Genomic DNA, 26320 nt, shown 5'->3' on the forward strand with positions numbered 1-26320 from the left:
GGCTCGATATTTCACCAGAAGTCGCGCGTGGTGAGGTCACAATAGGGGTGGTTTTGATATTGAGGAATGCTGGACCATGCAACATTCCAATCCCATAACCTTCTACATCTTTTTATATGTCCATCATTAGGACAAGAAGTAGGTCAAACAGTTTTTCCGGGCTTATTTTTCATCACGGGTACAAATATTGCCCTGAAGTTTAGTCAAAGGCTTCCTCTTTGAGGAATACAAGTTCAGTTTGCATTTCAGCTGGATTGGTCCATCCATGACCTACTTTTCAGCTAAAATAGGTCAAACAGTTATCCGGACTTTTTTTTCATTACGGATACAGATATTGCCCTGATATTTAGTCATACACTTCCTCTTGGAATACAAGTTTGCATTTCAGCTGGATTGGTCCATCCATGAATTACTTTTCAGCTAAAAATAGGTCAGACAGTTTCCCGGCTTTTTTTGCATTACGGATACAGATAAAGCCCTGCTATTTAATCAAAGGCTTCCGCTCGGAGGAAGACAAGTGCAATTTACATTTCAGCTGGATTGGCGCACTATGACCTACAGTAATTTAGGGGTAGAAGTAGATCTAACAGTTTTCCAGATTTTTTTGAGTATGGTCACAGGTATTGCTCTGAAAATTGGTCACAACCTCCCTTTTAGAGAAATACATAATCGGTTCACATTTCAACTTAATTGATGCATCATGACCTATTTTAGGGGTAAATGTAAATCAAATGATTTCCTGGTTTTTTTTATCATCATATTAGATAGATATTGCACCGACATTTTGTTTCAACCTCACTCTCACAGAAACACATAATCAGTTCACATGTCAGATGGATTGGTGCACCATGACCACTTCAAGGCTTTCCTATTCAAAATGTGTGTTGTATCAATTCAGAGTGCACAATATGCTTCCAGGTTGAATTTCACTGTCCGACGGGCGTATATTGTACCGTTTGCGGTACTCTTGTTAACTTATGCATTGTAAATATTCATTAAACATAATCTAAAAATGTAATGAATCATGTTTTCAGCGATTATAAGAAGAAATATCATCACTTATAACGAGATTTTTTCTAATACGTAACAGAGATTTCGATAATCTTTAATGTATAATTACAAAACATAAGTATAATCAAAGTACTTAAAGTACTCGTGGGAGTTGAACATTGTGGAAATTCAGTTAGAACAGATAGTACTGGAAGGGTAGGGGGATAAATGACTGAATATTATCATGATTTTAGATACAAATCAACTGTTGTTGTTTTTCAAAGCGTTACAACAGCAAACATGGATAATGGAAGGCCCATGGACCACAACGCTCCTCGAGTAACTGAAGTCGTGTTGTTGTTTTCTAGAATTTCACCCCTTTATATTCTCATGAAATATGTGACCACATATTATGGCCCAAACATTCAAATCAATATGGTTATCAATGCCTTGCAGTTATGAAGAAGTTTTCCCCCTGTATATATACATTCAAGTTTAATCCTAGTTATAGCTGATTCTAAGGATTCATTACTTGAAAAGGTAGTCCAATATGCTAAACTGTCACCTGAGTATACTACAGTCCTGTAGAGGATCAATGGAATGGTAAATAATTGTATAATAACTCAAAATAAATGAAATGCAAAAAAATTAAAAATTGTCGGGCATCGGAAATGCACAAGCCGAGTTGCACAAGGAATGGGCATAGAGGGAACCGGCAGAAAAGTTTTCAAGAATTATCAAGCAGGGAGCAAAATTTTGCGTACATAAATTTCAGCCGACTTAAATCCTTTGTGACCTTGACCTTTAACCCTTGACCAAAATCAATAGGCTTCTTTGTCTCATCAAGGGCGATAATCCATCTAAGTTTAATTGAGATCCTATAATTTGTTAAAAAATTATAGTGCAGAAAACAAAATTTTCTCCAAATTTCAGTCTATTTATAGCCACTGTGACTTTGACCTTGTGACCCCGGAATCGATAGGCTTCTTGTCTTACTTAATCGATCTAAGTTTGATTGAGATCCTATAATTCGTTCAAGAGCTATGGTGCGGAAAACAAAATTTTCTCCAAATTTCAGTCTATTTATAGCCAGTGACCTTGACCTAGTGACCCCAGAATCAATAGGCTTCCTCATCTTACTGAGGGTGACAATCCATCTAAGTTTGAATGAGATCCTATAATTTGCTCAAGAGCTATGGTGCGGAAATGAAATGTTGATGCGTGCCCGCCTGCCCGCCCAAAGGCACTTCATCAGATCATAAGCCGAGTTCGACTTCATCGCAACTCCGCTAAAAATGAAACACTAGTCAAATAATGTTATTTATTGCCAAGGTATTTGGGATATTATACTGTGGCTCAAACAGGGGGTGAATGAACATGACAGTATGGAAAGCATATAATGGAATCAGACTTGTGATGCTGGAAATCTATAGTGATTAATAAACTATACATGTACAAGATCCATAACTTTTTTTTTCAGTTTGTGAGGGAGAATCCTCATGTCTCTTTCATCTGTAGACAAATAAACAATGTGTTTTGACCAGAGCAATTTCCAATCCTTTTTGCAGCATAAATTCAACATTGTGGCAACTGGGTTAAACTTTGATAGTGAAGTAATACATGGCAGCACCTTATCCCATGCTCTTAAAATTTCTGTTTGACACACACTCATGACATCCACTCAAACATTACAGAGTGCAGCAAAATCCCATTGTAATAGGGGATTCAAAATGGATAACTGGTACAAAATATGGTACATACTATTCAAAAAAGGATAATGAATTTGACATATTGATGTCTTGGAAAAGGAAATTCTGATATCGGGGCTCTAAGCGTTTTCAAACATTGTCATTTGATAAAAGTGTTCTACACTTTTAAAAATAGAGATTAATATGTCTTTACATATATAGGTGAGAAAGTTTCCATTATTCCTAGCCGAGACATACTATGTATGCGCAAAAAATTCATAAACAAATATCACACTACTCACGTAGAAAATGTGGACCTTACCGTCATCAAGCGCAGCGAAACACGCCATTTCGAGATTATAGTCGACGAAAGCTCGGTAACAGTAATGAATAAGGTACACTCATTTTGTATCTATGTTGTGACTTTCTTTATTAAAAGGAACAGTTCTCTAATGTGTAACGTGCAATTACTACGTAATTCAATAACTTGAAGCATGAAGCAGTTTCACTTTGCCACCGGATATTATTTCGTATTCCGATCCCAATCGAAAGTTGTTGACTGGGAATGACGTGTTTTAATTCAATCTACATGTAACATCAAGCATTTTTTATATCACATTTAAAAAAAAACAAATATATACACATACACAATGTTGTAGAGTTATTTCTTGTAAATTTTCTGAGGTTTCGCACCATATTCGATATTTCGCGCCACGGTGTCAATAGGGCTTGTGTGCAGTTGTCGTTCGTTTCCCTATCAATGTTTATAGGTGACGCTGCGCTACAAACGACAATTTTCAACCTTATCTTTTATTTTCTATGTCTATCAGTATCAATTTGATCGAAATCTTGTATTCAAATTGATTTGAATACAATATCATTGCATTTATTTACATGTCAATTATCAAAATTAGATTAATTCAGAAAAGTTACATGGATTATTTAATGGCGGATGTTTATAAAAGTTTATGTTGATTTACCTAGGAGTAAATCAGCTGACACAGAACCCCCGCTGACGACCACTATACAAATCAATACAAATTACTGCGCAGAAAAGTGCGTGATGACCCAGGGAGATTGAACATAGTTCAACTCCCAAAAAGGAAATAAATGTGTTGATCCTAGATCAGAAAACAATAAGGGGTGGGGTGCATAATCCATGCCCGAAAGCCTGTGGTTTAACAATGATCTAGTCTTAAGAAAGAACTGTACGTCAATGTATAAATCATATCTGTTCGCATATATAATGCAAATACTGGCCAGTTTATCAGAAATTTTATCACTCCCTTCCGAAGATATCAAGTACCAGCTAGGGTCTTATGTGCGCGGTTTTGGTTTAATATGGCATTTGGAAAAATTGTGTTGATGAAGGGGGTGGGGTCTGGTTTCAAATGGGTCCAGGCGAGGTAAATATATTGAAAAAATATCATATTATCAATTTGAGTAGGAATTATGTATAATGTATATCACAATTGATTTAAAGTACGACGGCTGATCAATATTTAAACACTGCGGAGGAACTCTTACTTATTTATTTAGAAAATAATTTGTCATAAAAGTGGAAACTGTGTATTGTATTCTAGCACCTAAAATTGTGAATTCTCATATAAATATAAACAGTTTAGGGCAAATATAAGATAAGATAATATATTCTTTATTTCCTCCAAATTAATGGAGAGTATATCATAATCAAATTATAAACTTATTTGAACAGAACAGGAAAAAACATATTTATATTATGTACATATTTGAAACTAATGATTACAATCTACAGATTACGACAGTCCATGACAAAAATCCCTCTATTTTTATACAATGTATTTGCAACAGTTAACATGATTTGCTTCCATTTTGCATAAGAAATATTTTCAAAGCTTGTATCTTGAACACAACCGATTAAAGATAAAAATTGCCATTCATGATCTTGATACTCAAACAAAGCATACTCTTCTACACTGAGTATTTGTAGAATATTTTCAAGCATACATGTAGTGTCTCTGTCTTCCAAAAGGTTAAAACAACTTAGCATAAGATGCATATTAAGATTATGCGTATTCCTATTACATAATGGACACAATTTACAAACAGTTTTCATTGAAGACACTTGTACTAAAAAGTTAATTAACAATCTTTCGGACGGGTCGTCCTTAACAATTTGCCATAATCTATTAGGCCTAAGCTTTGTGTGTAGTTTCTTGAAAAAGTACACATCAGTGTCCACGGAAAGAGAAGCAAGACATTGTATTTCTTCTGTTGCCCATATTGTTTTAATAACAAGTTTGGAAAATTCGTATTTGTTAAAAACTGTTGTAATGTTGTTTTTGAATAAGTCAATAACTTGATATTTTTCTGCCGTTTGTAACATAATTTTGGTTGAAAAATATTTTTGAGATACCTGAGCATCAACTAGATATCTATAAACTTTATAATGTACAGACGTTTGGTCTGACCTGTGAAGTCTGCCTGGAAACAATAGGCGACACTTGTCTATATAACCCTGTATGGTCCACAGTCCAATATTTGAAATGTTGGAAAGTGATGGGGAAAATTTTGAAAATCCTTGAAAAATGCCTTTGTATATATTCAAGTTGTGTGTCCGTAAGTGTTAACGAAGGCCAGATCTCACAAGAGTAGAGGACAGAGGGTAACGCGACACGTTTCCATATTTTTGATGAAACAGCTGAATGAATGTCAGAGTTATTAACACCAATAGAATATAATTAGTGAATTTTTGATCTTGCTGCTTTACACACTCGTTCCGTTAGTTTCTCACCAACCAGCATAAACAGTACTATCAGACTGAGAGATTTCATTACCAAAAAGAGTAATGCTATAAAATACAGAACATTTGTACGTTTTGTTAAATACAATTGATACACTCTTACATGGATTATAATGAAGTCTCCAAGCATACTTTTCTACCTGGTTTAGTAAACATTGCAAGAACCTTGGTGAATTGCTTAATAAAGCAGTGTCATCTGCTAATAAAATACCTGGAATATGTATATCACCTAATATAAGACCATCGTTAGTTTTGCATATTTCGTGTAACAAATCATTTATATACACAAGAAACATAAATGCACTAAGGACTCTACCTTGTCCTACACCTTGTGATATTTTGAAAAGTTTGGAGTTTATACCACCAAATGATACAAAGCATTTGCTGTCATCATACCAGGGTTTTTTTATAAGTTGCCATAGTTGTGTGTCAATATTAAGGTGATACAATTTATACAGGGGATGCTTACTCCTCCTAGGCACCTGATCCCACCTCTGGTGTGTCCAGGGGTCCGTGTTTGCTCAACTATCTATTTTGTATTCCTTATATTAGGAGTTATGAGATTGATCACTGTTCTTTATCTTCACCTTGCATATAAAAGACCATTATGCCAATTCTATCAAAGGCTTTTTCGTTATCTAAAAATGCACAAAACACCGGAGAACCTTGGTCTACATAGTAGCTAATAATTTCTTTTAAAACATAACATGCTGGAACGGCACCATGATCATTCCTAAATCCAAATTGTAATTCATGAGGAAATAATATACCACTGTTTGTGAAACCATCTTCAATTCTTGGTAGTAGTATTTTTTCAAACAACGTAATCCCTCTATAGTTCGTAGGGTTACACTTGTCCTTATTTTTACCTTTGTATATAGATATGATTTTTCCAACTTTGAAGATTTCAGGTATGTATTTTTCTTTAATTATAGCGTTAAATAGTAGACACTTTTTCAGCAAGTATTTTTCCACTGTGTATAAGATTTAATTTGTGAGGAAATCAGGACCAGGAACTTTTCCTTTAGAGAGTAGTTCAATTTGGTGTTTGATCTCCTGAACGGTTATGGAGTCTCGTTCTTCGAAAACAGTATCGTGGTGGTTCAAATTACGGTTTTGTCTATGTGGATTTTGAATTCCTCATCAAACTTTTTAGGATGATACTCTTCGTTGGCAAGATCAGAATAGTATTGACTGACATAGATACCACATATCCGCGATGTTCTCTGCGATGAGATCTTTATATTTCAATTTAGTAGGTAATCTTGTACTAGAACGCTTTTTGTTTTTCCACGCAGTTTTATAAAAAGTTCCTATATCAATTTCGGTGGCATTTTCAATTTAATCAAATATTGTACGGTTTCAATCTGTTTGTGCGAGCCGATGCAGCTTTCTAAATTTACATTTTGTAGTTTATGTATGATTCCCAGTGTTTATCTCTTGGTGATCCGTCAGATTTCCAGATCCTTCTTGAGTTCCGCATTTCGTAATGGGCATTCTGCAGTTCTGATTTTTTCCAGTATGGTTTAAGATGTGGATTGAATTTTCCATACGGTATATGTTCATCAGCAGCTGATAGAAGTGATGTGGTAATGTTGAAAAGGAAGATATCGATGTTTTCCTTCGATAGCAGTTCTGTTTCTACTGAGTTCAGAACGTTAGTACATATGTACATGCATTCTGGAATGCTGTCAAGTCGTTACTGTCGGCAGATTTCCATTTGATGACGTTTCTTGAATAGTCTGGAGGGAGGTTGGAGAAAACATTAGGAACATCGATTTCACATAGCAGTGGAAAATGGTCAGAGACTTTATATTCAAAGTCTTGAAATATTTCTTTATATCTAACTTCTTATGAAATACTGTAAATGTATTACATGTGGCTGTGTATTCTATTTAGCGCCTTTGGCGGAACGCAGCTTCTGCTAAATCAAGTACGTCGCTAAATGCCATCCGTAAATCTAGATGTTTAAAGTAATTCAGGAATGCGCTAAATCAAATCTACGCTAATTTGTTGAAAAAACGATAGTAGTATAACCCCTCCCGATAGGGGGTTCAACTGAGTGCACTTTTTATGCAAATGAGGTCAAGCAAGGGTGGCTTTTGATTGGTCAAGCGGTGTCGGGGTCAACGGAGTGGTTCAATATCTAGGACGGGGTCAACTTGTGGACCCCAGCAGGGGTTGTAGGCCGGGTGTTGGGTTAATAGGCTGGCCTATTGCCGCTGGTCTAATTTTAGCTCTATTATGCGCTACTTTCGCTTTGAGTTCCTGGAAAAGGGTGAGTTCCTGGAGGTATTTTTCTGAAAATCGGTATAAAATCCTGTGAAATCCTGTGTATTCCTGTGTATTTCTATGTATTCCTGTGTATTAAATCTAAAGAATAACACAAGGTTTTAAGTTGACATGTTTATTAAATAAACAATTTAATTAATTTAGAGTGTTATTGACGTTGTAGAAAAACCTGCTTTTCTATGACGTCACAATAAGTATATAAACGCAATACACAATTCGCGTTTTCACTTTCATCACCATGTCTGAGCGAATACCTAACGACTTACGGAATAGCAGAAATGGGCTCCCACTAAAGAAGAACAGTGGTTGAAAGTTTACACATTTATTAAATGAACACACATTTATCAAATCAACAATTTATAAAGTCCCTAGAAACACAGCACTTTCGTTTTCATTTCTCGGAAACGCGGCTATTTTCTGAAAATCGCTTTGACTTTGTTTTGTAAACAATGAGCTCAGCAATTCGGTAGTTCTATATAACATGCAAAGAGTTTATGCATATGTTCACTAAATTGTGTGGTTTGAGTCAGATCTTTCTGCATTAGGCCTTTATTTTGTATTGAATCTTATGTGATTGATTGATTTTTTATTGTTGAACTGGAGAATGTTTCACTCATAAGGAGACGTCATTACTGCCCGTGAAGGACTTCAAAATTTAGGCCTATGCTCGGCGCTTACGGCCTTTGAGCAGGGAGGGATCTCTATCGTGCCACACCTGCTGTGACACGGGACCTCGGTTTTTGCGATCTCAACCGAAAGACCGCCCCATTTAGTCGCCTCTTACGACAAGCAAGGGGAAGTGGGGACTTATTCGAACCCGGATCCCATATAGTTTTACGCTAAATATTTAAATATAATTCATTTTTACTCTAGAAGTACTTTGGACCTAAACTCTATTATGGATATAGCAGAACAGTTTTATAGTTATGAAAACAACTATCTGTGCACTTCGCACCCTATGAGATTACAACGAAAAAGTACGTCACGACATACATCTTACAATTCATGTCTATATGTTGTCGTTATATTGACAGGTGTTATCAAGTGATAAGCCGTATACGTGAAAAAAAATTCTTGTCAAATAATATATTATTTCAATTTCGTATCAAATCGCTCAACATTTTTATATTTGCGCGAAGGTCATAATTCATATTGTGACCTTGAAATCGCCCCTCTATTTTCTCCCGATCATCACTACGTTATGTAAGGAAATCTAATTTACATAATTATTGCGAGCAGTGTGTAAAGGGGTAACGATATACGGTGTATGGTGGTGTATAAAGTGTATATATTTATATTCCTGTTACCAAAGGAAGGGTTAGGCCAAACTTCTGACACCTAAAGAAACCCCCCTTTCCCCATCTGATTATGTCTAACATACTCTTGAAAATGAAAAAGAGTATCCTGCATTAGATGCATTTTAAACTTCCTTTTATCGGAGCACTTGCTCTCTCTATAGATCTGGGTTTTTACTATATCAATTATCTTCTTCTTTTTTTAAATATAGGAAGTCTCATAATTGTTCATGAAAAAGTGAAGATAATGAACAATCTTATAATGATTACACAATTGAGAGTAGGGTAAACACGGATCCTTGTTAAAGTAAATATGAGTGGTGGCAACTGCGGTGCCAGTAGTCGTGTTCATGAGAATGTGAGGGGTGGTATGTGGTACATAATTGGTGGTATATGATGTTAACGAAAATTTGAGTGGTGTTATGGTGGTGAAACATGCAAACTAATAACGCTAAATCAATCTCTAATTAATATTATGGAAAGAAATGCAAAATTAAGGACCTACATAGGTGATAGTGTGAGTAGTGTTAAAGAAACCCTAAGTCATGGGAACTGGTGTGGCAATAGTGGGGAGTAGGTGTTATTTACCGTATAAGTGGTAGTGTGTGGTGTACAAGTGGTGGTATGTGGTGTTAATAAAATGTGGGTGTTAGTATGGTGGTGACACACGCAAACTAATAACGGTAGATCGATCTCTTTCATCAATATTGTTATGCAAAGAAATGCATAACTTTGGACCTATATGGGTAGTGATGTGAGTTATGTTAAAGAAGATGTAAGTGATGGTATCTGGTGTGCCAGTAGTGGTGTACAGTTGGTGGTATGGGGTGTATAGGTGGTGTGTAAGTGGTGAATAGGTGGTGGTATGTGGTGTATAGGTGGTGGTATGTGGTGTTAATGGAAATGTGAGTGATAGTATGGTGGTGATATATGCAAACTAAAAACGGTAGATCAATCTGTCATGCTAAGAAATGCAAAACTATATAGGTAGTGTTGTGAGTAATGTTAAAGAAGATGTAAGTGATGGCATCTGGTGTGGCAGTAGTGGTGTACAGGTGGTGGTATGGGGTGTATAGGTGGTGTTTGAGTGGTGTATGGGTGGTGATATGTGGTGTTAATGGAAATGTGAGTGGTAGTATGGTGGTGTTAATGGAAATGTACGTGGTAGTATGATGGTAATACATGCAAACTAACAACGGTATATCTATCTCTTTCGTTGATATTGATATGTAAAACTATCAATTCTCAGACCTGTATAGGTAGTGATGCGAGTAATGTTAAAGAAGATGTAAGTGATGACATCTGATGTGTCAGTAGTGGTGTACAAGTGGTGGTAAGTGGTGGTATGTGGTGTATGAGTGGTGTTAATGGAAATGTGAGTGGTAGTATGGTGGTATTAATGGAAATGTGCGTGGTAGTATGATGGTGATACAATGTACATGCAAACTAATAACGGTAGATCTACCTCTTTCGTTGATATTGATATGTAAAACTATCAATTCTCTGACTTGTATAGGTAGTGGTGTGATTGGTGTAAAAACAAAAACAAAAAACCGGTGTTAAAACACATGTGTTAGCATCCGATGTGCCATTAGCTGTGTGTAAATGGTGTTTATGGAAATGTGAATGGTGGTACGTGGTGTATAAATGGTGGTATGTGGTGTTAATGAAAATAAGGGTTGTGGTATGTGGTGTTAACGAACGTGTAGGTAGAGTGTGTGCGATGTTAACGAAAGTATGAATGGTAGTAGTTGGCTGGTTATTTCACAATTTTCACCCTTATTATACACCACTTGTGGATGAAGTACTATGATTAATGGTTATTACCCCCTAGTAGCGAGGGCTCTTTAGCGTGCAAACGCCTACCGCCATAGGGCCTTCCGAAAGACCCGTAAATGCAGTGCATTTGGAGGGCCAATCACTACCAATGTTTACGTCTTAGGTTGGCGATGGCATGAGGAGGATTCGAATTCATGAGCTTCCGGTTAGGAAGCAAACGCTCTACCATTGAGCAATGCGACCGGTAATTGCGTGGTGGTGGTGGTGGTGGAAGTATATAAAGAACCTAAAAGCCAGGAATTATTCGTTTACTTGCATGACAATCTGAGCAGTGTTTATATACTTCCACCTGAAGTGTGTCACAGTCTGTATAATGGAATGATAACGTGTTGTAAAGTTCTAACGAGATACAAATGGAGTTTATCATTTTGGTTCGTGGATTTATCAGAATAAAGAGAATCTTATATTTTCGGTAAGTGCACATCTCCGATACCTGCTGAGTAGACGTCCGTATTTGACACGTTTGTTTTTTTTGTTTTTGGCGAATATGCCATGTGCATTACATATTATGCATATGCACTGGTCGAGTTCACCTAGAAAAATCACTCAGGTGTGACAATCACATTTGGGGTATACACGGGTAGAGTAAATTAGGCTACCTGAGAGAAATATGGCGGATAAGATGAGAAAGGTATACGTATTTATTAGTTCATGTCAACAGAATGAGAGAGTGGCGTAAAGACACGGCCCCTTGGACATACCAGAGGTGGTATCATGTGTCTAAGAGGAGCAAGCATTCCCTGTTGACCCGTTACACCCATCTTCGGCCCTGTAATTTTGATCAGGTAAACAGAGTAATTTGTATTTAAAACCAAATAGCAATTTTAGACAAAGGACTAATACGGAAGTTCCGAGTTCCCCAAGAGTTATTTCCCTTTGTCGAACTCTTCCGTAAATTATGACGTAAAATATGATGACAGTGGGTACATTTGCTAATTACTATCGTTGTATTATTTCTTAAAAGATGTTATCCAGAGTTTCTGAGACCATCCTATCTCAGGGAAAAGGCAACTTTAGTGAGTTTATGAGTATTGGATAACAAAATGGCTCAAACAAATATTGTTAATTGCCATCTTTCTTTGATAAAAGCGTCACTCATGTAGAAGAGGAAACGAATAATGATTTAATAGCCAATTTGATGATCTTATTCAAACAAATTATGCTTGATATGGCCAGAATATGCATACCAGTGATTGATATAAACAAAAGTTACGCTTTTATTACATTAATCGTACGTAATCGTTATGTACAATGCCAGTCTACGATATAATGTATACATTGTGTACCCACCATACGTCATCAAATGCGAAAGAGTTCGCCAAAGGGAAATAACTTTTGGGTAACTCGGAACTTGCGTATTGGTATGAAGCATCTCACTTACTGACCTATGTATGGCTAAGGCTGGTAATGCCTTCCCGGATGCGGATGTTTTGTTCTTAAAAGTTTACCAGAATAACCTTTTACTTTATGAAGGAACAATTATCTCCCGTCTTGAATGCCTTAAAGCTGACATGAATTCTGAAATATATACACATTTGTCATCTTACCCACCATCTTTCGTTCAGATAGCCTATTTTATTCTACCCGTATTTACCCAAATGTGATTGTCACACCTGAGTGATTTTGTAGTTAGACTCGACGAGCAGCAATCGCAATTCAACAAACTGGGCGACACTGACACAGGAGGAGAATACCCTGCAGCATTCCAAAAAAAAAAAAAAAAAAAAAATCACGAAAAAGCAGAACTCGTTTGTTAAATACTTGTAGATCAGAATAGTAGTAGTTCAGTTCCCTTGCAAAGCCGGAAAGTTTAATAAAATTCAGATCAAGCGTTGTTTCTCCTTTGTGTCAACACATCGTTGATGGTCACATGGCTAAAATAAGCAACACTGATTTGTTCCAGACCGAATCTTAGAATAATTTAGAAGTAGTACTTAGAGAACAACATATATAATTGTCGCTGTAAAATAAATTACATGTAGCCATATAGGAATAATTGATCGAAGGAAAATGTATTGTTTCTGTAAAATGAGTAACATACAATTGTACAGAAAACAATCCACAGAAAATATGGCCCTCTAAGTAAAAGAAATCCTATAATATATCATATACTTTGTAACACAAAGGTTACTATTTGTATATAATACGTACATTTACATCTAATATAGGGAAATCTTTAAAACATTTCTTCTCAAAGACAATAGTCAGAAAAGTTCAATCTTACATGAAAGCTTCCTGACTTAGTGCAGATTCAGTTTGTTAGTGGAAACGCGCATCTGGTGCATCAAAATTGGTACCGTATAAGTTTTACATTAAATAGATAGGGATTATGAGATTGATCACTGTTCCTTGCATTAACCGGAACTAGTTATGAATTGTAGTTGTCTTATATTAACCGGAACTCGAAATGAATTGTAGATTCCTTACATTAAACGGAACTAGCAAGGCTTTGTAATTTCCTTACATTCGCTGGAACTAGAAATTATTTGAAGTTTCTTTACATACCTTTGCGAATCTTGTTTAGTGCACAACACTATGAAAGGTGAAGATAACGAACAGTGATCAATCTCATAACTCCTACAAGCAATACAAAATAGAGAGTTGGGCAAACACGGACCCCTGGACACACCGGAGGTGGGGTCAGGTGCCTAGGAGAAGTAAGCGTTTGAAATATCAAGGAAATTATTTGACCTCACATTGAAAGCAGCGGGTTAAGTCGAATACTATTTGACCTTTGTCTATGTCACGACAAACGACCTTTTTTTAAACCAAAATGCTTGATTATAAATTGAGAAAAAAAAATTAAAAACATTCTATGCATGTTTGAATTATTGAACTGCATTTTTCACAAGGTATATATGAAAACCCTAGGGTAAATTCACAGTGGAAAACTGGCAGAAGAGTTAATTTCCAAATGAAAAAAAAAAAATTGATACATTTCCTTTATTAAAAATGTAGACTTCTCGTCACAACATTTCATTAAATCTAGATAATGATGACTATCAAAATTTTAGGAAGCAATCAACAGTTGTGATCGAGAAGAGAGAAGGAGAAAATTTCAAGTGTGAGATTGTATTTGATGAGACTGATATGACAATGGTACCAGAGCCAACTGTCAAACAGCACTCCAGCCAGCAACATTTTCCTCTTGTATTTTTTGACTTGGAATCAACAGGATTAAGTTTGTTACTTTTTACTACCTGCCCAATATCTAAATTGATTGTTCAGTTGAGAAAAGAAGTTCTTAAATGAATACATGTATTATATTTTGGTGTTAATTCATTTTCCAGCTAGAGATTCTCATATTACACAGCTGTCGTGTGTGGTGAAGAAAAATGTTCCACCTATACCTTTCCAAAAATACCTATCACAGTAAAAGCCTCAGAAATCACAGGAATCGAAATTGTCAATGGAAATATGTTTAACAAAAATATAGAAGTCAAGCCTTTCAGCAGGAATGGATGCTCTGCTTAATTTTGTTTCAAAATTTTAAACTAAAGTAATTCTGCATTTACAATGGCAGTGTATGAATGTCAACAATATACAGAATGTTTATTGTATACTATACCCAATTTAACATTTTCTGTTTATGAGAGAGAGAGAGAGAGAGAGAGAGAGAGAGAGAGAGTTGCAAGAATTGGAAAGTAACTGCAAAAATCATGAATTCCTTATAGTTTATTCTGCAAAGAAAAAAATGCAGGTCATCACCCACTTAAGAAAGTAATTTTACTTAAAATAATGAGATTTTTTTTTCAAATTCAAATTTTACATTCATTTAAAGCGACTATATTTACAATATCAAAATTTATTAGTGTTATAAGCAAAATATTAGTTATAATTTGCTATGATGCTTTGAAATCTTTCTTAAAGCAACAATCACATACTAGCGAACTAGTGAACTAGAGTTTTCAAGCAGTCTAATTCCAATTTTCTCCATCATTTTTTCTTAAAACTAAAATACAGTTCTTTTTAAACTTATTTTTAATTATAACTTACTTTGATGTATTCTAATGAATAAAAAAAACCCACATTGTGTGGAAATTTAATCATTTTCATTTGAAATGGAAATGGAAATTTATTAGGATAATTTCATTTGGTACATTAAATGTATCAAAATTCAGAGAACAAATTCACCACCGTTCACATCAATACTGATGCAATTTGCACATGATTTTTGCAGTTACTTTCCAATTCTTGCAACTCTCTCTCTCTCTCTCTCTCTCTCTCTCTCTCTCTCTCTCTCTCTCTCATAAACAGAAAATGTTAAATTGGGTATAGTATACAATAAACATTCTGTATATTGTTAACATTCATACACTGCCATTGTAAATGCAGAATTACTTTAGTTTAAAATTTTGAAACAAAATTAAGCAGAGCATCCATTCCTGCTGAAAGGCTTGACTTCTATATTTTTGTTAAACATATTTCCATTGACAATTTCGATTCCTGTGATTTCTGAGGCTTTTACTGTGATAGGTATTTTTGGAAAGGTATAGGTGGAACATTTTTCTTCACCACACACGACAGCTGTGTAATATGAGAATCTCTAGCTGGAAAATGAATTAACACCAAAATATAATACATGTATTCATTTAAGAACTTCTTTTCTCAACTGAACAATCAATTTAGATATTGGGCAGGTAGTAAAAAGTAACAAACTTAATCCTGTTGATTCCAAGTCAAAAAATACAAGAGGAAAATGTTGCTGGCTGGAGTGCTGTTTGACAGTTGGCTCTGGTACCATTGTCATATCAGTCTCATCAAATACAATCTCACACTTGAAATTTTCTCCTTCTCTCTTCTCGATCACAACTGTTGATTGCTTCCTAAAATTTTGATAGTCATCATTATCTAGATTTAATGAAATGTTGTGACGAGAAGTCTACATTTTTAATAAAGGAAATGTATCAATTTTTTTTTTTTCATTTGGAAATTAACTCTTCTGCCAGTTTTCCACTGTGAATTTACCCTAGGGTTTTCATATATACCTTGTGAAAAATGCAGTTCAATAATTCAAACATGCATAGAATGTTTTTAATTTTTTTTTCTCAATTTATAATCAAGCATTTTGGTTTAAAAAAAGGTCGTTTGTCGTGACATAGACAAAGGTCAAATAGTATTCGACTTAACCCGCTGCTTTCAATGTGAGGTCAAATAATTTCCTTGATATTTCAAACGCTTACTTCTCCTAGGCACCTGACCCCACCTCCGGTGTGTCCAGGGGTCCGTGTTTGCCCAACTCTCTATTTTGTATTGCTTGTAGGAGTTATGAGATTGATCACTGTTCGTTATCTTCACCTTTCATAGTGTTGTGCACTAAACAAGATTCGCAAAGGTATGTAAAGAAACTTCAAATAATTTCTAGTTCCAGCGAATGTAAGGAAATTACAAAGCCTTGCTAGTTCCGTTTAATGTAAGGAATCTACAATTCATTTCGAGTTCCGGTTAATATAAGACAACTACAATTCATAACTAGTTCCGGTTAATGCAAGGAACAGTGATCAATCTCATAATCCCTATCTATTTAATGTAAAACTTATACGGTACCAATTTTGATGCACCAGATGCGCGTTTCCACTAACAAACTGAATCTGCACTAAGTCAGGAAGCTTTCATGTAAGATTGAACTTTTCTGACTATTGTCTTTGAGAAGAAATGTTTTAAAGATTTCCCTATATTAGATGTAAATGTACGTATTATATACAAATAGTAACCTTTGTGTTACAAAGTATATGATATATTATAGGATTTCTTTTACTTAGAGGGCCATATTTTCTGTGGATTGTTTTCTGTACAATTGTATGTTACTCATTTTACAGAAACAATACATTTTCCTTCGATCAATTATTCCTATATGGCTACATGTAATTTATTTTACAGCGACAATTATATATGTTGTTCTCTAAGTACTACTTCTAAATTATTCTAAGATTCGGTCTGGAACAAATCAGTGTTGCTTATTTTAGCCATGTGACCATCAACGATGTGTTGACACAAAGGAGAAACAACGCTTGATCTGAATTTTATTAAACTTTCCGGCTTTGCAAGGGAACTGAACTACTACTATTCTGATCTACAAGTATTTAACAAACGAGTTCTGCTTTTTCGTGATTTTTTTTTTTTTTTTTTTTTTTGGAATGCTGCAGGGTATTCTCCTCCTGTGTCAGTGTCGCCCAGTTTGTTGAATTGCGATTGCTGCTCGTCGAGTCTAACTACAAAATCACTCAGGTGTGACAATCACATTTGGGTAAATACGGGTAGAATAAAATAGGCTATCTGAACGAAAGATGGTGGGTAAGATGACAAATGTGTATATATTTCAGAATTCATGTCAGCTTTAAGGCATTCAAGACGGGAGATAATTGTTCCTTCATAAAGTAAAAGGTTATTCTGGTAAACTTTTAAGAACAAAACATCCGCATCCGGGAAGGCATTACCAGCCTTAGCCATACATAGGTCAGTAAGTGAGATGCTTCATACCAATACGCAAGTTCCGAGTTACCCAAAAGTTATTTCCCTTTGGCGAACTCTTTCGCATTTGATGACGTATGGTGGGTACACAATGTATACATTATATCGTAGACTGGCATTGTACATAACGATTACGTACGATTAATGTAATAAAAGCGTAACTTTTGTTTATATCAATCACTGGTATGCATATTCTGGCCATATCAAGCATAATTTGTTTGAATAAGATCATCAAATTGGCTATTAAATCATTATTCGTTTCCTCTTCTACATGAGTGACGCTTTTATCAAAGAAAGATGGCAATTAACAATATTTGTTTGAGCCATTTTGTTATCCAATACTCATAAACTCACTAAAGTTGCCTTTTCCCTGAGATAGGATGGTCTCAGAAACTCTGGATAACATCTTTTAAGAAATAATACAACGATAGTAATTAGCAAATGTACCCACTGTCATCATATTTTACGTCATAATTTACGGAAGAGTTCGACAAAGGGAAATAACTCTTGGGGAACTCGGAACTTCCGTATTAGTCCTTTGTCTAAAATTGCTATTTGGTTTTAAATACAAATTACTCTGTTTACCTGATCAAAATTACAGGGCCGAAGATGGGTGTAACGGGTCAACAGGGAATGCTTGCTCCTCTTAGACACATGATACCACCTCTGGTATGTCCAAGGGGCCGTGTCTTTACGCCACTCTCTCATTCTGTTGACATGAACTAATAAATACGTATACCTTTCTCATCTTATCCGCCATATTTCTCTCAGGTAGCCTAATTTACTCTACCCGTGTATACCCCAAATGTGATTGTCACACCTGAGTGATTTTTCTAGGTGAACTCGACCAGTGCATATGCATAATATGTAATGCACATGGCATATTCGCCAAAAACAAAAAAAACAAACGTGTCAAATACGGACGTCTACTCAGCAGGTATCGGAGATGTGCACTTACCGAAAATATAAGATTCTCTTTATTCTGATAAATCCACGAACCAAAATGATAAACTCCATTTGTATCTCGTTAGAACTTTACAACACGTTATCATTCCATTATACAGACTGTGACACACTTCAGGTGGAAGTATATAAACACTGCTCAGATTGTCATGCAAGTAAACGAATAATTCCTGGCTTTTAGGTTCTTTATATACTTCCACCACCACCACCACCACGCAATTACCGGTCGCATTGCTCAATGGTAGAGCGTTTGCTTCCTAACCGGAAGCTCATGAATTCGAATCCTCCTCATGCCATCGCCAACCTAAGACGTAAACATTGGTAGTGATTGGCCCTCCAAATGCACTGCATTTACGGGTCTTTCGGAAGGCCCTATGGCGGTAGGCGTTTGCACGCTAAAGAGCCCTCGCTACTAGGGGGTAATAACCATTAATCATAGTACTTCATCCACAAGTGGTGTATAATAAGGGTGAAAATTGTGAAATAACCAGCCAACTACTACCATTCATACTTTCGTTAACATCGCACACACTCTACCTACACGTTCGTTAACACCACATACCACAACCCTTATTTTCATTAACACCACATACCACCATTTATACACCACGTACCACCATTCACATTTCCATAAACACCATTTACACACAGCTAATGGCACATCGGATGCTAACACATGTGTTTTAACACCGGTTTTTTGTTTTTGTTTTTACACCAATCACACCACTACCTATACAAGTCAGAGAATTGATAGTTTTACATATCAATATCAACGAAAGAGGTAGATCTACCGTTATTAGTTTGCATGTACATTGTATCACCATCATACTACCACGCACATTTCCATTAATACCACCATACTACCACTCACATTTCCATTAACACCACTCATACACCACATACCACCACTTACCACCACTTGTACACCACTACTGACACATCAGATGTCATCACTTACATCTTCTTTAACATTACTCGCATCACTACCTATACAGGTCTGAGAATTGATAGTTTTACATATCAATATCAACGAAAGAGATAGATATACCGTTGTTAGTTTGCATGTATTACCATCATACTACCACGTACATTTCCATTAACACCACCATACTACCACTCACATTTCCATTAACACCACATATCACCACCCATACACCACTCAAACACCACCTATACACCCCATACCACCACCTGTACACCACTACTGCCACACCAGATGCCATCACTTACATCTTCTTTAACATTACTCACAACACTACCTATATAGTTTTGCATTTCTTAGCATGACAGATTGATCTACCGTTTTTAGTTTGCATATATCACCACCATACTATCACTCACATTTCCATTAACACCACATACCACCACCTATACACCACATACCACCACCTATTCACCACTTACACACCACCTATACACCCCATACCACCAACTGTACACCACTACTGGCACACCAGATACCATCACTTACATCTTCTTTAACATAACTCACATCACTACCCATATAGGTCCAAAGTTATGCATTTCTTTGCATAACAATATTGATGAAAGAGATCGATCTACCGTTATTAGTTTGCGTGTGTCACCACCATACTAACACCCACATTTTATTAACACCACATACCACCACTTGTACACCACACACTACCACTTATACGGTAAATAACACCTACTCCCCACTATTGCCACACCAGTTCCCATGACTTAGGGTTTCTTTAACACTACTCACACTATCACCTATGTAGGTCCTTAATTTTGCATTTCTTTCCATAATATTAATTAGAGATTGATTTAGCGTTATTAGTTTGCATGTTTCACCACCATAACACCACTCAAATTTTCGTTAACATCATATACCACCAATTATGTACCACATACCACCCCTCACATTCTCATGAACACGACTACTGGCACCGCAGTTGCCACCACTCATATTTACTTTAACAAGGATCCGTGTTTACCCTACTCTCAATTGTGTAATCATTATAAGATTGTTCATTATCTTCACTTTTTCATGAACAATTATGAGACTTCCTATATTTAAAAAAAGAAGAAGATAATTGATATAGTAAAAACCCAGATCTATAGAGAGAGCAAGTGCTCCGATAAAAGGAAGTTTAAAATGCATCTAATGCAGGATACTCTTTTTCATTTTCAAGAGTATGTTAGACATAATCAGATGGGGAAAGGGGGGTTTCTTTAGGTGTCAGAAGTTTGGCCTAACCCTTCCTTTGGTAACAGGAATATAAATATATACACTTTATACACCACCATACACCGTATATCGTTACCCCTTTACACACTGCTCGCAATAATTATGTAAATTAGATTTCCTTACATAACGTAGTGATGATCGGGAGAAAATAGAGGGGCGATTTCAAGGTCACAATATGAATTATGACCTTCGCGCAAATATAAAAATGTTGAGCGATTTGATACGAAATTGAAATAATATATTATTTGACAAGAATTTTTTTTCACGTATACGGCTTATCACTTGATAACACCTGTCAATATAACGACAACATATAGACATGAATTGTAAGATGTATGTCGTGACGTACTTTTTCGTTGTAATCTCATAGGGTGCGAAGTGCACAGATAGTTGTTTTCATAACTATAAAACTGTTCTGCTATATCCATAATAGAGTTTAGGTCCAAAGTACTTCTAGAGTAAAAATGAATTATATTTAAATATTTAGCGTAAAACTATATGGGATCCGGGTTCGAATAAGTCCCCACTTCCCCTTGCTTGTCGTAAGAGGCGACTAAATGGGGCGGTCTTTCGGTTGAGATCGCAAAAACCGAGGTCCCGTGTCACAGCAGGTGTGGCACGATAGAGATCCCTCCCTGCTCAAAGGCCGTAAGCGCCGAGCATAGGCCTAAATTTTGAAGTCCTTCACGGGCAGTAATGACGTCTCCTTATGAGTGAAACATTCTCCAGTTCAACAATAAAAAATCAATCAATCACATAAGATTCAATACAAAATAAAGGCCTAATGCAGAAAGATCTGACTCAAACCACACAATTTAGTGAACATATGCATAAACTCTTTGCATGTTATATAGAACTACCGAATTGCTGAGCTCATTGTTTACAAAACAAAGTCAAAGCGATTTTCAGAAAATAGCCGCGTTTCCGAGAAATGAAAACGAAAGTGCTGTGTTTCTAGGGACTTTATAAATTGTTGATTTGATAAATGTGTGTTCATTTAATAAATGTGTAAACTTTCAACCACTGTTCTTCTTTAGTGGGAGCCCATTTCTGCTATTCCGTAAGTCGTTAGGTATTCGCTCAGACATGGTGATGAAAGTGAAAACGCGAATTGTGTATTGCGTTTATATACTTATTGTGACGTCATAGAAAAGCAGGTTTTTCTACAACGTCAATAACACTCTAAATTAATTAAATTGTTTATTTAATAAACATGTCAACTTAAAACCTTGTGTTATTCTTTAGATTTAATACACAGGAATACATAGAAATACACAGGATTTCACAGGATTTTATACCGATTTTCAGAAAAATACCTCCAGGAACTCACCCTTTTCCAGGAACTCAAAGCGAAAGTAGCGCATAATAGAGCTAAAATTAGACCAGCGGCAATAGGCCAGCCTATTAACCCAACACCCGGCCTACAACCCCTGCTGGGGTCCACAAGTTGACCCCGTCCTAGATATTGAACCACTCCGTTGACCCCGACACCGCTTGACCAATCAAAAGCCACCCTTGCTTGACCTCATTTGCATAAAAAGTGCACTCAGTTGAACCCCCTATCGGGAGGGGTTATACTACTAACGATTTCTGCCAAATATCGTACACGCCAAATATAATACGTTTACAGTATATTCAGGGACAAAGCTGTAGTCAAGTAGAGACTTGAATTGTTTATCTTAGTTTGGAAACTAAATTGATTACCCGATGTAAATAGACTACACAGATTCCTATCCTGTATATTTTGAATGAGAAGTTTTGATTTCGGACTTTCGTACTTATTTTGAACGTCTGTGTTAAAATCACCACATAGTACTACAGGACCAATTTCCGTTAATTCATCAAACAAATCGAATACATCGTGCATCACAACTTTGTATTCTTCATAGTTAAGGTTTGTTGAAGGAAGAAGACATCCTATAATGAACATTTTCTGTGAATGGTATTAGATTTCTATTGCCATGATTCTTTCATTTGTGTTTATATGTACCTCTCGAACATTAAAATCACTAGAATTTCGAACAAGGAATGCTATCCCTCCTCTTGTGATGTTATGTTTGGATATTCCTGGAGTAGCAAAACATGTTATATTTTCTGGGAATGACGTACGTAATACCGATAAGCAGTTTTTCGGAAGCCAGTGTTCTGATATGAAAACGACATCAGAAAATTCAAGCACATCAGATAACTTCCAACATGAGAGGATCATAAAAGTTATGAAAAGAGGCGATACTGACATTATAGTTTTTCTGAGTGGTCCGGTTCAGTGTTTCTGTCATTCCGGATAATCCAATCCCTAACAGAGATGGTATCTGGCCAGAAATCTGGATCTTCATCGATGTTTGCACGAATTACAAATGTAGGGAACCTTCTTGCTGAATGATGATCGAGGAGAAATATGCTCGATACGTTGACATCGTTATTTTCGCACCATTCTTCAATGTCTGCCTTGACGTCCTCGTATGTTGAGCCCCGTGCCTTACTTACTTACTTATCCTCTTCGTGCCTATCAGTACATAAGGCCTCAATCAGCTGACGCCACAACTGCCTGTCTTTTGCTTTCTTTTCTATTTCACTCCAGGTCTTCCCTATATCTTTCATCTCCTGTTCTACCATCCTTCGCCATGTCTCTTTTGGGCGTCCTCTTTTTCTCTTTCCATCCGGTGTCCATCTCAGAGCAATCTTAGTGATATCTTCTCCTCCTTTTCGTAGAACATGCCCAATCCAACGCCACCTTCTTCGTTTAATCTCCATCTCCATGCTGCAGCACTGTTTGGTCTTAAGATATAGATCTTTATTCGATATCTTTTTGGGCCAGTAGATTTTACAGATTTTTCTGAGGCAGGTGTTATGGAATGAGGAGAGTTTTTTCATGTTTCACATCAGATAACTCTGAAAGGCAGCTGAACACTCCATGTACGTTCCAACATGAGAGGATCATACAAGTTATGAAAAGAGGCGATACTGACATTTATAGTTTTTCTGAGCGGTCCGGTTCAGTGTTTCTGTCATTTCGGATATGGTATCTGGCCATAAATCTGGATCTTCATCGATGTTTGCACGAATTATAAATGTAGGGAACCTTCTTGCTGAATGATGATCGAGGAGAAATATGCTCGATACGTTGACATCTTTATTTTCGCACCATTCTTCAATGTCTGCCTTGACATCCTCGTATGTTGAGCCCCGTGCCTTAATGTTTGCTAAAACAATCCGTTTGGTTCGGCGCTTGTTTCTAACAAACGTATAGCCTGTAAAAGATGATTTGGTTCCAGCAAGGTTATCCCTATTCCCCTCCAAAGATTTAGAAGTGAGAATCACGGTCTTTCGGATATACCCTTAAAACGGAGATCCCGTGTCGCGGCTGGCGTTGGCACGTTAAAAAACCCTTGAGTGAAACATTCTCGACGGGACATAAAACGCACAATCAATGAAACATACTTCGACCTCAACAATCACAACATTATTATATCAAATGAAAGTTTCCCAGTTTACTTTCGGAAGGTCGGTGGTCTCTTCCCCGGTACATTGTATCTAGGTTCTCTCTTCCACCAATAAAATCTAGGCGCCACCAGATAACTGGGGAAAAAAAATGTTGAATGTGGCGGAAAACATCAATCAATCAAATGAAATACTAAAGTTCACTTTGTAATTATGAAATACAGGGAATCTCCGTGAAATATTGGGAAATTATTTTCTCTTTCTTTCATAGATTGATTGGTTGTATCTTGTTTAAAGTCCCTCGTAAGAATTTGTCACTCATATGGAGACGTCACCACGATCGGTGAAGAGCTTCAAATTTAGGCCTGTACTCGGCTCTTACAGCCACTGAGCAATGAACGTTCTTTAGTGTGCCACAGGACATCCGTTTTTAAGGTCATATCCGAGGACCCCGGGTCCTATCTCGTTATTGTATTACAGCAATATAAAGATTCCAAGTCCCATCTCTGGACCCCATATCAACAGGTTCCTAGCCCCCTGTCTAGACCCCTTTTCAACAGTGACGGCTTTAAGGGCTCCTCTCTAAACACCATAGGGACAGTTACCTTTCTTTTCGATATATTGCTTCCCGTGGGGATCCGGGTTAGATAGGTCCTCGGTACCCCTTGCTTGTCGTAAGAGACGACTAGGTGGGGGCGGTCCTTCGGATAAGACAGCAAAAACCGAGGTCCCGTGTCATAGCAGTTGTGGTACTATAAAGATCCCTTCCTGCTCAAAGGCCGTAAGCGCCGAGTATAAGCCTAAGTTTTACAGCCCTTCACCGGCAATAGTGACTGACGTGTTCATATGAGTGAAAAATCCTCGAGAGGGACGTTAAACAATATACAATAAAACAATCCCAAATTCTTCACTAAACCCGACATGAACTGACTTTACTAGTTGTTTCCCTTGCTTCCAGTTCATTTATTGAGATCGAAGATCGGGTGGGGGGGATATAGTTTTTGTCCGGTCTGTAATTCTGTCTGAAACTTTAACCTTGCTAATAACTTTTGAACAGTAAGTGCTAAAGCTTTGGTATTTCACATGAGTATTTCTTGTGACAAGACCTTTCCATGGGTACTAAAGTGGTTGACCCTTGACCTTGGAGTTTGACCTACTTTTAAAAAATTTGACATTCGTCATAACTTTTAAATGATAAATTTATATTAGAGCTTTGATATTACACATGAGCATTTCTTGTGACAAGATCTTTCTAATGGTACCAAGATATTTGTCCTTGTGACATTGGCCATCTTTAGAATTGGCCATTATCGGGGGCATTTGTGTTTCACAAACACATCTTGTGTATACCAATTACCTCATACTAGCTGCAATAATGTAGCCCTATCCGATTGTTTTATTCTGACGTTTTCGGAATAGGGCTACAATTCCATGGGATCTCCTTAATGGTGCAAAATAATTTTATGTATAACTAAATAATAAACTCCATGTATTAGTCCCAAATGTTGTTTACACCAAAAAGAGTACCAAGTTTGTGCTCGGGCATGTCTACTACAGGTGTTTTTCATTAATTATCATGTACAGCATGCAATATTCTTCGTCTGCTCCGCCATGCTTGTTATCGCGAGATATCGTAGGTGGATCTACTGAAAAACCTAAACCTTGACAATCTGTGTGAAAATGTAGTTACTCTAGCCATTCCGACAAAGAAAGGAAAATTATATGGTTGCAGAAAGAATTTACACTCTGCTGTTAGTTTTTTCCTTGATATTAAATCTAAACCTTTTTAATACGACGAAATAGCGTTCTCCTCCATTGATGTAAATTCTACCTGATATGGCATATGCAAATAACTTGACAATCGGAAGTTGAAACGTCAGTACATCAAACATGGCGCATAAATATGAATCGAGAAATTGGAATATATCGAAATTGTTGAAAACGGTAAAATAGAGCCTCACAAATCGCAAGTTGCAAATTGTAAATTTATATATTGATTAAGAAACATATAATATCCTTTTATTTACGTAAAGAAAGTCAGCAAATGTTTAGAATGATCGAAAATGTTGCGGAGAGGGCTACATTAAATTGCAGCTAACTTCATACGAAAAACGATTAAAATTTCATTGTAGAAAATTCTAAAGTGTAATGTAAAACTTATACGGTACCAATTTTGATGCACCAGATGCGCATTTCGACAAATAATGTCTCTTCAGTGATGCTCAACCGAAATGTTTGAAATCCAAAATAACTATGAAGTTTTAGAGCTAAATATGGCCATAAACAGCGTGCCAAAAACGTGGAGCCAAATTCGTCCAAGGATAAGACCTATGCATGAGGGAGA

At 36.5% G+C, this 26320-nt stretch overlaps 2 protein-coding genes across 4 annotated transcripts; one reads left to right on the forward strand and one right to left on the reverse strand.

Moving 5' to 3' along the window:
* The first annotated feature begins 8490 nt into the window (after positions 1-8490).
* Positions 8491-14478, forward strand: LOC130053064 (uncharacterized). Of its 2 annotated transcripts, none has more exons than XR_008801542.1 (3): positions 8491-8729; positions 13901-14067; positions 14177-14478. XR_008801542.1 is itself a non-coding variant. In XM_056159641.1 (3 exons), the coding sequence occupies exons 1-3, from the start codon at positions 11240-11242 to the stop codon at positions 14260-14262; spliced, it is 312 nt and encodes a 103-aa protein (XP_056015616.1). In that variant the 5' UTR covers positions 10647-11239; the 3' UTR covers positions 14263-14478. The 2 variants fall into 2 exon arrangements, 1 of the variants encoding a protein (XP_056015616.1); XM_056159641.1 differs by lacking the exon at positions 8491-8729 and adding an exon at positions 10647-11298.
* A 703-nt stretch (positions 14479-15181) lies between these two features.
* On the reverse strand, positions 15182-21123 carry LOC130053105 (uncharacterized). Of its 2 annotated transcripts, none has more exons than XR_008801606.1 (3): positions 20885-21123; positions 15546-15712; positions 15182-15436 (listed from the first exon to the last, which is right to left on the reverse strand). XR_008801606.1 is itself a non-coding variant. In XM_056159712.1 (3 exons), the coding sequence occupies exons 1-3, from the start codon at positions 18372-18374 to the stop codon at positions 15351-15353; spliced, it is 312 nt and encodes a 103-aa protein (XP_056015687.1). In that variant the 5' UTR covers positions 18375-18965; the 3' UTR covers positions 15182-15350. The 2 variants fall into 2 exon arrangements, 1 of the variants encoding a protein (XP_056015687.1); XM_056159712.1 differs by lacking the exon at positions 20885-21123 and adding an exon at positions 18316-18965.
* Between the last annotated feature and the right edge of the window lie 5197 nt (positions 21124-26320).

The sequence above is a fragment of the Ostrea edulis genome, chromosome 1 (genome assembly GCF_947568905.1).
Source record: "Ostrea edulis chromosome 1, xbOstEdul1.1, whole genome shotgun sequence".
In the NCBI taxonomy this organism is placed as follows: Eukaryota; Metazoa; Mollusca; class Bivalvia; order Ostreida; family Ostreidae; genus Ostrea; species Ostrea edulis.

Excerpts from the sequence above, each read along its gene's own strand:
- LOC130053064 (XM_056159641.1), top strand. The coding sequence starts at position 11,240 with ATGGAGTTTATCATTTTGGTTCGTGGATTTATCAGAATAAAGAGAATC. Across the intron at positions 11,299-13,900 it reads AAGAGAATCTTATATTTTCG|GAAGCAATCAACAGTTGTGA; the intron begins GTAAGTGCACAT and ends TCAAAATTTTAG. Across the intron at positions 14,068-14,176 it reads CTTGGAATCAACAGGATTAA|CTAGAGATTCTCATATTACA; the intron begins GTTTGTTACTTT and ends TTCATTTTCCAG.
- LOC130053105 (XM_056159712.1), bottom strand. The coding sequence starts at position 18,374 with ATGGAGTTTATCATTTTGGTTCGTGGATTTATCAGAATAAAGAGAATC. Across the intron at positions 15,713-18,315 it reads AAGAGAATCTTATATTTTCG|GAAGCAATCAACAGTTGTGA; the intron begins GTAAGTGCACAT and ends TCAAAATTTTAG. Across the intron at positions 15,437-15,545 it reads CTTGGAATCAACAGGATTAA|CTAGAGATTCTCATATTACA; the intron begins GTTTGTTACTTT and ends TTCATTTTCCAG.